The sequence below is a fragment of the Alligator sinensis genome, unplaced genomic scaffold, assembly GCF_000455745.1.
Source record: "Alligator sinensis unplaced genomic scaffold, ASM45574v1 scaffold1689_1, whole genome shotgun sequence".
NCBI lineage: Eukaryota > Metazoa > Chordata > Crocodylia > Alligatoridae > Alligator > Alligator sinensis.
In genome coordinates this window covers 58,943-70,830 of record NW_005843378.1, presented here as the reverse complement: position 1 = coordinate 70,830, position 11,888 = coordinate 58,943, and the positions used below count along the sequence as shown (strand labels likewise).

The following is an 11,888-nucleotide window of genomic DNA, read 5'->3' as shown; positions in this document are numbered from 1 at the left end:
TGGGAACCCCAGGCTAGCGGGTGTGCTCCAGGGAGGGGGTCGGCCGGACGGGAGGCACCCCAAGGGAGGCACTCGGAGCCTGGAAGGTGGTCGGTGCAGGGAGATGGGCGGCTCAACGCAGGAGCGCCCCCTACTGGCCCGCCACAGAGCTTTCCCTGCTTTCGGTCCACAAGGCCCTTCAGCTGTGTGGACACTGAAGGGTCCCATTCTCTAACCAGAAATAATCGGTGCCTGTTGTGTGACAAAGCCAATCCTGAGAGCTGTGATCTTAACAGCTGCTCCTTTTCTTGTGCCTAGGTTTCCATTACTGAGTAAGTGCTGCCCCCCGTGCAGCAGGCAGGGACTAGAGATGCAATCCTGGGGTTTGTGTATTGGTAGTAACAGGCTTTGTCTCATTGTGTGTTCTTGCACAGTAGTACAGGGCTGTATCCTCAGGCTTCAGGCTGTTCATCTGCAGGTGCAGCAGGCTGCTGGGATTGTCCCTGGAGATGGTGAATCGCCCTTTCACGGAGTCAGCATAATATATGGTGGTGACATCAATAAAGGCAATCCACTCCAACCCTTTTCCAGGGGCCTGTCGGACCCAGACCATTTGGTGGCTACTGAAGGTGTACCCAGAACCCTTGCAGGAGAGGTGCAGAGATGCGCCAGGTTTCCTCACATCCCCTCCAGACTCCACCAGCTGGATCTCACACCAGGCATCTGAAAACCAAGGTAGGATAGAAGAGTGGTTAGAATCCAAATAGCAACCATGCAGGAAACTTTTTCCCTTCCCAAAGCATGGGAGGATGAAATACCTTTCAGAGCAAGTGCCAGGATAAAGAGATGGAGCCCAAGTCCCATCTTGCCTGGTGCTGGGGAAAACTCTCAGGTGTTGGTTGTTCTCCCCTGTAGGACTGTGGATTGTCTGTGCAGGCTCTGCTTGCGCAGCAGGGCAGAGCAATTTATCCAGGGCAGCCTGCCCCTGATTTGCATCTCCTCTGCCTTATCTCAGCCTCTGCTGCTTTCCCTTGGGGTGAAGTTCCGTTGTGCAAGGAAGGGCTGCGCTGGGTGGTGACAGTGACTCTGTTCTGTGTCTTGTCCCCTCCAGGGTGTCAGACGTGCCATGAGCTGTGCACAGACAACAGGCACTGGCCCTCTTATCCTGCATGTCTGGGCAACTCCAATGCCAGGCCTCAGAGTCTTGATGACCCCTTTACTGAAGGGACTGCCCCCATCTCTGGCAGAGTGCTGCAGCCTGAGGTCAGAAGGAGGATGCCCAGTACCCACTGTGGGTTGCAGAGGAGCAGAGAGTTGGGGCTGGTCCTGCTAAGAGCCTGCAGGGACACTGTACACTTGGTGGAGCTTGGCCAGAGGATGGAGGCCTGAGGGGACCTGTTGTGGGCAGTGCTAGTTGCACCTAATACCTCCAAGCAGTAACACTAAAGCCATATACGGTCTGGTTCATGCTTATTAAGTTATGTTGTTCAAGATGTTGCTGGGGCCTGTTTCTGACTCTGTGCACTAATCATTAGGTTTATTAGTCCATACTCAAGAGGCCGACACAGGGACTGGGGATATTTCCCTCCATTCCAGACCCTTTGCATGCACAGGCTGTGAGTGCTGCTGACCCTTGTTCTTGGTGTCCATGGGGGAGAGTGGGTGACAGCCAAGGGCTATGGGCCAGGGGTTTCTGTTTGTGTTGCAGTCAGTCACTCGCTGGGGTTAAGGTTGTTTCCCAGCTGGGCTCTATTTTTACTGAGATATCAGTGCTGGGCACAGGTAGGTGTTAGGGGTGCAGTGAGTTGTGTATTATCTTCTCAAAGCAGCTGTGGTGGGTGGGGTAGAAGTGAGGGGGGAGGCCTGACTGATGCTGGCAGCTGCCTTGGTCTGTTTAGCTCTTTAGGACCAACATTGTCTGGGCAGGCTCTGCCCATGTTGCTATCTGAGTATACTATTAGCGTATTAGGGGTTCATGCATTACCACTCATTGGCCTCTCTCTGTGTTGATGCTCTGTGCATGTGCTGCCTGCATCCTGTCTGTGATGCTTCCCCTGACTACCCCACTGTTACCAGAAGGAGACAAGGCAAGCACTACACTGTCTTCATGTGACATCTTCCACATCCTGAATTTCACTGATAGGTATGCTCTTCCCAGCAGAGAGGGACTCCTGTTTCCAGGTCACTGTAGTCTGAGCCTTGGTGTCCTGCTCGCTTCTTATTAATTTGCTCATTATTAATTAATCATATTAATTTGCTGGGAGTTCAGCAGTGCAGGATGCTTTGTGACTAGTGCTCTGATCTGGGCGCTCAGGGGGTCTCTGCCCTTCATCTCTTTCTCTGGGTTTTTGTTCTAGAGCCAGTGCCAGCCTGGCTCTGCTGTGGACCACAGCCTTCATGGGGACTGGGGCAGCGGGTGTTTAGGGGGTGGAAACACACTGGGGTGTGTGGTGCTGCCCCTCTGGCAGGAAGGAGATGGGGTCTGTGTGTGCTGGTGCAGTTGGGTGAGGAGAATAATTTCCATTTCTAATCCCAGCCCAAAGAAATTCCTTGTTTGAGCCTGTATACTTAGTACAGTGGTCATAGGGGGACTGTCAGTTGGCAGCCTGGCACACACAAACAGCACTTTGGGCTGGGCAAGACTCTGTCCAGAGATATCCATGGGAGTCACCTGGTGCCACAGAGGTATGCCATGGGTTGGCCCAAAAAGGATTTCTCCAAGCCCAAAATCCAGTTCCTTATTTAGGTCCATATACTTAGCACTGTGGTTGGGGGGCTGTCAGTTGGCAGCTTGGTATGGCCAAGCTGTGTTTTGGGCCAGGCAAGACTCTGGTCAGGAATGTCCAGGAGAGTCCCTTGGTGGCATCAGATGGTTCAGAAAGGATTGCAATCTGTAATCTCAGCCCAAAAGCCGGTTCCTTATTCGAGCACATATATTTAGTACAGTAGGCACAGTGGGACTGTCATGTGGCAGGCTGGCATGCACAAACTGCGCTTTGGGCCAGGCAGGACTGTGGTCCGGGTTCTTTGGGACAGTCCCCTATTAGCAGGGACAGGAAGTTTAGGGGTGCACCCTTCCCTGGCTGGCCACCAAACCATCATTGCCAACCTTGATCTTTCTCCAGACTTGCTTGTCTCTCTTCTCCCCCATCTTTTTGACAGTGCCTATTTTAAAGCCCCAAAACAGGGTTCTATCCAGGATAGGCACTCTTGCTCCCTCACAGACTTTGGGGATTAATGGAGTTGCCAACTTGCCTGGTGACAGGGAAGCTGCCCATGCCAGCACTGTCCCCACACTCTTTGCCACCCTTTGGCACCACACAGCCCACTGGGGTGCACAAGTGGTTTCACACCTCATTTGTCAGCTGTGCTGGTTTTAGGGTGACCCCACTGGTCACCAAGGCAGTTCCCTCACTGCCAGGACAGCTCCCACTGATACCGACCACAGTAGAAGACCATGGTACTGTCTCCTCATCTCTCCGGACACACCTGTCTCAACCCAGGACTGACCCAGGTGTGCCCAGCTCTGGACTGTAACGGCCACTTATAACAGTGTATGGTGAGGGCTGTGATTAAATGTTATGTGTGGCTGTTGCACCCAGCTCTGGGGTATCTCTCAGGCCTCCCCATACACTGTTACAAGTATCCATGACACCCCATGCCATGCCTCTGGCACTGGAGACTGTCCTGGACACCCCTGATCATGTGGGCTGGCCCAGGAAGGATTTCCAGTTGTCATCCCCCACATTTCAAGCCCATATAATTAGTATAGTGTGCATGGGGGAGCTGTGAGTTGGCAGCCTGGCATGAACAAACAGCACTTTGGGCCAGGCAAAACTCTAGTCAGAGATGTCTTGGAGAGTCTCCTAGTGGCACAGAGTTGGGGGGAAGGCGGGGGGCTAAGGAGGATCTCCATCTCTAATCCCAGCCCAAAATAAATTCCTTATTAAAACCCATATACATATTACAGTCTGCATGAGGGCTGTCAATCAGGCCATGCTTTGGGCTGCACAAGACTGTGGTCAGAGGTGTCCAGGAGAGTCTCCTGGTGGTACACAGGCATGGAGGATGCAGGGTATTAAGTTACATATTATTTGTTAAATATCCATAGCTAATGAAATTCTCTCTCTTTAGAATGTGTAATTCATTAATAAGAAGCTTTTTTATTGGGTATAAATTAGCTTTGAAAAAGGAACTGGGAACAAGTAATAAGGACCTGGGAATTAAAGGACCAAACTGCAGCCTCATGAACCATAGCATGTAGCCTTGGCATTGGCTGCCTTGAAACAGTGGATGGTGAGAAGGCCAGTCACTGCCAGCCAGGGGTCCCTGCCCCACTGCAGCCCCTTCCCTGGGCTCTGCTTGATCCATGCCATCCAGCAGTGATTCACATCGAATCTGCTCATAGCACATCTCAACGTAGTGGATTCTTCAGGTCTCTTCACTTCTGGACCTGATTGAGTCATAATCACTTGGGACCAGTCCCCTGAGGCGGGGAGAGAAAAGGAAGATGTGAAGAGGGTGGTGCCAATATTCAGACTCCCCTTTTATCAGTGGAAGATGGGCCTGGGCCACAGAAAGGTCTTGAATAGTTTCCCTCTTTACCACCACCTGCCACCCCCCTGTACTGAATTGATCAGGGACATGATACCCCCCTGAAATGCTGAATTGAGAATTACATGGAGCTACAGAGTCCTCTTCCCTATGATTAGTCCTCACTTCCTCAGGAAGGTGGGTTGGAAACTCCACAGAAGTTGCAGGGTGATAAGTTATGGTTGTGGATGGGCATAGAGAGACTTATACAGGGGCAGGCTGCCATATTTGCATATCCCTATTCTTTTAAATAACTCAGACTTATTCCCTTGTGGTTGGTCTGGTCCTTGTTCTGTTTTGGCCAGAACAAGCCACCAGGCCTGGGGTTGAAGGAGCTAGAGGAGTTGTCTGGTGGCGGATCCACTCCATTTTTTTGCTTCTGTGATCTTGCACACTAGAGTTGGAGGAGCCTGTCTCTCCCTGGAAAACCATGGCTGTTGGGTTTCTACATCCCTGAACTACTTCTAACAGGAAGTGTTCTCCTGAACTGCTTGACCTTTCTGCAAATTGCTTATTTGGGAGACAGAGGAGTCTACAGAGGCACCTGGGGCGAATCTGATGTGTGGACATCTCCATCCCTCAGGGAGGTGGGCCCTGTCCCCTGGCTGTTTCTTTAGGATCCACCTTGAGGCACTTTGGGCAGGTGTGTAACCCTTCTGATTGTGAAGCTATGTTGTCTGATGCCCTGGGAGAAGTGTAGGTGGAGAGCAGGGAAGGAGGAGAGACTACAGGGGAGTGGAGGAGACGGATCAGACAGGGGCAGGAGATGCCTGGGGTGGATCTTGCAGCCAGTATGAAATCCAGAGAGGAGACTGATGAAGACAGGTTTCCAGGGCCCTTCCCTGATGCTTCCTCTGCTGCAAATCATGTTGTGTCATGCTTCTCTCCCAGTCAGACTCTTTCTGAGCACAGGCTGCAAGTGTCAGTGTGTCTTGCAGGGGCCAGATAAATAAAACAGTCTTCACTGCTTACTCTCCTGCCATGCCTTTGATGGGAGAAATAAATAGATAAGCAGACAAAAAATGGTCTTTCAAGGTGGGCTCTAGTCTATAGTTAGCTAGATGGCCTTTCCCTTTTTCAACATACGCACAAGAAAACCCAGAAACAAATAACATTCCCATGCCTCCAGATTAGCTGCTTCAACTGCCTTCAATGATCTTTGCTCTGCAATCCCCTTCCAGGGGTTGATTACTGAATGTATCGTCCTTTTATGTTGTCCTTTTCACTTCCGGTGGGTAACTCTCATGCAGTCTTTTTACAGGTGGAGTTTGTTTGTCCCCAGCTGGTTCCAGATGATGTCATTTTCAGTGGACGGTGTTTTGTCTCCGCGGTAAGATCCCTTTCACTTTCCTTTAAAAGTAACAGGAACAATAATTCCCCTGTTACAGTGTGAAAGAGCTCCAGTCTCAGCTTCCTCTTTTGGTTTTGGTTTCTTTCCTTTCCTCTTTCTTTGTCGTCTTATATGTCTGTCAACATGGTTACTCCAGGTGTATGGGACTTCAGGTAAGAGGGTGCAACTTTAACCTCTCTATTGTTTGGAGCTGTGACCTCATGACCTGGGGGCAGAGGCTGAAGCCCAATACATTCCTGTAGGTAACTGTGTTGCTTTTCGAACTGGTTGCTCAGCCTCAAACAACACGTATCCCTGATTGGGTCTAGAAAGTGAAGAAGGGTTGGAAACCTCTGCACCTCTCTCTCTTCCAGGATGCCGAAGTGAGTAAATTACCAGACACTTAACTAGAAAGGTAGTTTACAGTAATTTAGAAGTGCGTTAAATGGATATCAGTTCAGTTCTGTGTTGCTCAAGGCTATTCTTTTAATCTTTGTCTGACTTATAGCCCTCCACATGCCTAACCTCTCTACCCAATAAAGCTATACACTAAACAAGCTTTGTGGTACATGTTTGGGAGGGATTGGGCATACCTTTATGCTTTCTTTGTTCGGCTGACTAAGGGAAGCTACTTTCTGTGCTTTAGGTTAAAGCACATGATTTCACAATTGATTTCACCCCATGATTTCACAAGAGGTTCTGAGAGTCATCCTTGGAGATGATTATTTGGCCTTGGATTGTCAGTTATTATTAATACCCCTCCATGTGACCCTTTCTGGGGAGGTTGCTGGATTAAGGTCTAGCAGTACGCAGTGCTGATGGTGTAATCAGAGACAGCATAGGTTAGGGTGAGGGTTTCTCCAGGCTTTACCACCCCTAGGCTATACCAGACCAGGTCAGCCATGGAAAGGACACCTAGAAATAGGAAAGAAAGAAGGAGAAGATCAGAAACATGGGAATAATACCAGCAATCCCTTAATGGCCAGAGCTCTCTCTCTCTCAAAGGCACTTGCAGGTGGGGAGGGACTTGAAAATAGGGAGGAAAGGTAAGGAGAGTTGGTTTCTTGTTGCCAGGGTATAGGGGAGCCTCCCCAGCAGGCAGGAGGAGGCAGGGCACATGCTGGTCAGGGACTGAGCCCTGGGGACCCAAGGGCTGTACTTACTTTGGAGCCCATGTGCAGGGGTTTGTATGCGGGATCCTTTGGGTCGATACGAGCTGCAATAATTTAATTTAGCTCCTTCCTTCAATGAGGTTTGTGTGAAGGAGGCATGTCCCCTGAGGCAAGACAGGGAGCTGAGCAGGGGAATGAGATTGCTAAGCCTGCCCAAGGGATTCAGACCCCCCGCCCCCAAGCCTGTCATGACGTGTGGGAAAAGTACTCAGATTCCCTCCTCTGGGTGGAGGAAGGAGTTTTACCGGGTGGCCGTGCTGACATGGACTGTGGGGGTTTCCCTTTCTCTGGAGCAGGGAGAGGAGGGAGACATGGGGGAGCAGGGCCTCTGCCTTGGGTCTCTCTAGTGCATTTACTATCCCCAGGAGCAGCAGGACACCAGCAGCCCACGTTCCCCTGTCAAACCTGGGGCAGGTTGAAGGCTCTTGGTGTCTTTGGGCAACCGGACCCGTAGTTGTGTGACAGGGGCAGTGTGCAGTTTCAGGAATTGGTTGGACAAGGACGTGTCTGACATATTTTGGATGGGTCTGATCCTCCTGAAGGCAGGGGCCTGGACTGGTTGTGAGCTCCCGTGACAGAAGGTGGGTGTGAGATGTGGGGTTGTTCGCTGTCCCCTGGTTGCAGGGCACAATGAAGTGCATCTGGTTTTCCCAGACTTCGGGGCTTGGTGGTGGCTGTGTGGGGCGGAAAGGGATTTTCCCACTGCTGTGGCTACAGGTGCCAGGGTCATTTATGTATTTATTATACCTTCCTCAGAAGCAGCGGCTGTAATGATGGCTGGGGATTGTGACTGGCCCTGCCACCGTTCCTCTTGGGGCAAGAGGTTCCTGGCTAGCGGTCCTGCCCCTCTGCCCAGGGTCAGCCTGGTCCTTGGGTTGGGGTCCGGAAGGAATTTTATTCACAGTTAATTGGGTACGAACTCCTTTTCCCCCTGGTTATGTAGCAGGGAGCACAGCCTCTGCCTTGCATCTCTCAGGGCCATTTGACCAGCCCTTGCAGGGGTGGGACACTGCTGGCCCTTGTTCCACGATTTTACCTGGGTAACTCTGGGTGCTCCTGGGACTTTGGGGCAACGGGCCTTGTAGTTTTGTCACAGGCTGTTGTGCAGTTGTAGACGGGCCCTTTTCTGGCCTGGTTCACATATGCCTGATGCTGCTTCATCCAGGAGGTTGAAGCAGCTGTGATCTCCCGAGAGCCCTGGCAGCCCCGCTGCTCTCTCATTAATTGCCCTTACATTTAGGCAGGGCTTGGCATAGGGCTCTGGTTTTGGGTAAATGCACCTGGTAATAGGTCAGAAGTTACAGCTGGTATTTCCAGAACTGCTTCTGGGAGCGTTTGAAGAAAAGCACGTCTACTTGTGACTCCTTGTTCCTTCCTGCCTGTCGTCAGGTCCCTCGTATCCATTCGTCCCCATGCACCCGCTCAGTCTTTCTGCTTTGTTACCTCTCTCTTCTTTTCTGGTGTCTTCCCCTCTTCCCCGTCATGTTGGGAAACTCAATACCCAGCCTCTACAGGTCACACGTTACCTCCTCCCTTTCTGCCCCCATGCTCCTCTTACAATTTTATCCCCATTTATACAGGTTTCTGTCAGGGAGGGCTTGTTTGTGAGATGCATTGCTCCCTCTGTGCTACTCAGCCTGCTTCCCCTTTTTGCACAGCCCCTGCCCTGCTCTGTGGCACTGTGCGCCGGCCACAGTAATACATGGCAGTGTCGGTGGCTGTCAAGGACTGCATCTGCAGGGAGTACCAGTTCTTGGAGGAATCCACTGTGACTGAGAGCCTGCTTTGCATGGATGGGGGATAGTATGCGCTCCCACCATTATTTAAATCCCCCAACCACTCCAGGCCTTTGGCAGGGCTCTGCCGGACCCAGCCCCACCAGCAACAGCCACTGGAGAAGATCTTGTCCAAATCACCAGTCACGGTGCAGGTCAGGGTGAGGGTCTCTCCAGGCTTCAACGCCCCTGGGCCTGATGTCACCAGCTGCACCTGGCAGAGGGCACCTGAAAAGAGGGAACATGGTTACAGGCTGTGCTCTCCCCTCAGGCTTCCTCCTTTGCGTTCAGGCTGAGTGTTTGTCCTTACAACCCCCAAACTTCCTTACCCAGCAGGGCAGAGAGCAGGAACCCAAAGGTCAACAGGAGCTTCATGGTGTCTTGGGCAGGAGTTAGCCAGATCCCACTGCCAGCCCTGGGCCTGAGTGGAGCAGTTCATAGGCTGGTATTTAAGAAGGGACCCTTGAGCAGGATTTGCATGGGGTGTCTCAGGGCGGGTACAAGAGGTGGATGAGCGGTGCTGGCAGGGAGGAGTCGGCGTATTGAGGGAAGTCACCCTGGGACCCAGATGTCTTGTGTAGCGGGGGGGGGGGAATGCCCAGAGCTGTGTTCATGACAAGGCCCCTGTGCTGAGCCGAGGGGGAGCTGCCCTGGGGTTGCTCTGACCTGATACAGCCCGGAGCAGAGACCTGGGGGCTCAGGTCACATCAAGTGCTCTCAGCTGCTCCTGACCTGTGCAGCCTCTTGTCCTTCCCTCCTTCTGCCTTGTCTCTCTTGTCTTTCTTCTTCCTCCTGACAGCTCCTGCATCTATCCTTCATGTCTTTAAATGATTCCTGTATTGCCAAGTGCTCATATTTTCTTGTCTCTGTGGCCCTGCAGGTAGATATTTAATGCTTGTCTATACATTTCTGTCTGTTTTAGATTCCCTTATGAAATCGAGATGCTTCCAAGTGGTGCAGGCTGTCTTGGACAGAGAAGATCTGCCGTGCTTGCTGAATGTGCTGAGCCCTGCTGGGAGGCACCCAGCAGCTCTCCTGTGGCCTGAGTTCTCCTGGGAGGGTTTCCAGCAGCACTGAGGTGATACCAGTTCAGTTATGGGTTCAATTAGATTGGAGACCCCAGCTCCTGTCAGGACAGATGAATGAGATTATTGGGCACATAAGAGTGCGGGAGCAGGAGGATTGATGTAGAAGTGCCAAATCAGCTGGGTACGCAACTCCATTTGACCCTCACAAATTCCACCTTTGGGGAGCAATCCCATTGACTGCAAGCACTTCTGGTTGCATTTTCATTCACAGTTCCATCTCTTGTTAGACAGCCTTCTCTTCCTTGCTGTTACAGTCAAATACATGGACACTGTACTCTTCACTAGTATAATTATCATCATAGCAGGTGTTATTGGTCAGTCTTAAATTGAAGTATCCCATTATGACTTGACTTAGAGTATTTTTGCCTAGTACATGGAGCTCAGAAAGGCCCCATTCCACACTCCCTGTTGGGGACACATGTCAGCCTCATGTCTGTTTGGGTGCAGGGCAGCCATCCCCAGTCCATCCACATCAGGCATCTGCCTGGCAGTAAGGACCTACCCATATCAAGGCATAAGTTTGTGGTACATCATTGCTTTTCATCTCTCTCTTTTGAGTGTGCCCTTCTAATCGCAGCATTAATTGACTCTTGGCTAGTCAGTGGCAGGGCGGGGTGGGGGTGTGAAACAAAGAGTGAGATTAAAGACACTCCTGCACCACAAACTTCTGCCACAAGTTAGGTAGGTCCCTAACTGGCAGGAGAAGCAGCACATAGAGCAGCTACAGATCTCCTAATCCTCCAGAGCAGGCTAGGCAGGGCTGAGAGGTGTTGTCTGGGTGCTGAGGAGATGCAGGAAAGTAGTTTATATGGAGAAACCTTCCCCATCCAGGTCTGTCTGTAGTAGGAAAGGGTCAGGGTAGAGGGCAGAAGCCCAGGAATCATTGACAAAGGCCCAAATCAGCTCCCCAGCTCCATTCAGCCCCATGAGCCCCAGCTGCTCCAGCAGGCTGCAGGGAGGCTGTGGGCTGCTCCTGCCCTGCAGCTGGGAGGGGAAGCTGAGGGGAGAAGTGCCTGCACTCCCTGCCCTGGACTTCAGGGCCAGACTCCACCAACTGGATCTGGGACAGGACATCTTGAGACAGGGAAACAAGGCAAGGAAATGATTAGTCACCAAACCAGTCCCTGGCTCTTCCTCATCCTCCTCCTACCTCCTGGACACTCCCAGGTGGGGGCAGAAACCAGGAGCTGGAGAAAGAAGTAGCAGGAGCTGAGGAGAGATTTGAGAGGTCAAAAAGGGAGTTTGGGGTTCAATTCTCTAATAGTTTCATAGTTGGTAGGGTCAGAAGGGACCTGAGCAGATAATAATGTTTGACCCGCTGCCATGGACAGGAAAGGTTGTTGGGGTCAAACGACCCCAGCCAGGTGATTATCCAGCCTCTTTTTGAAGCCCCCTAGGGTAGGAGTGAGCACCACTTCCCTTGGAAGTTGGTTCCAGGTCATAGCCGCCCTGGCTGAAGTAATGCCTCCTGATGTCTAGCCTGAACCTACTCTCAATCAACTTGTGGCTGTTGTTCCTTGTTACTCCCAGTATTGCTCAGGGCAACAGGGAGTCTCCCATTGCCTGCTGGTCCCCCTTGGCCAGTTTGTAGATGCCTGTCAGATGCCCTCTCATCTGTGGAGGCTGAACAGATTTAGGTCCTGTAACCTCTCCTTGTAGGGCCTGCCCTGCTGCCTGCTGATCGTGTGAGTGGCACTCCTCTGGACCATCTCGATGCTGTCCACATCCCTCCTGAAGTGTGGTGCCCCGAACTGGACATGGTACTCCAGCTGTGGCCTGACCAGTGTTGCATAGAGGGGGAGGATCACCTCCTTGGACCTGCCTGTGATGCATCTGTGAATGCACGACAAGGTGTGGTTGGCGTCCCTGACCGCGTCTCCACACTGTCGGCTACCATGTTCATTTTGGAATCAATAATGACTCCAAGATCCTTTTCTGCCTCTGTGCTGAC

At 51.8% G+C, this 11,888-nt stretch overlaps 2 gene segments (V, D, J or C); both read right to left on the bottom strand.

Moving 5' to 3' along the window:
* Positions 1–343: 343 nt before the first annotated feature.
* LOC102380869 lies at positions 344–914 on the bottom strand. The segment is given in 2 exon segments: positions 344–702; positions 798–914. Coding segments are annotated over 2 exon segments (405 nt in total).
* A 7,792-nt stretch (positions 915–8,706) lies between these two features.
* Positions 8,707–9,256, bottom strand: LOC106723232. The segment is given in 2 exon segments: positions 8,707–9,077; positions 9,179–9,256. Coding segments are annotated over 2 exon segments (417 nt in total).
* Positions 9,257–11,888: the final 2,632 nt, after the last annotated feature.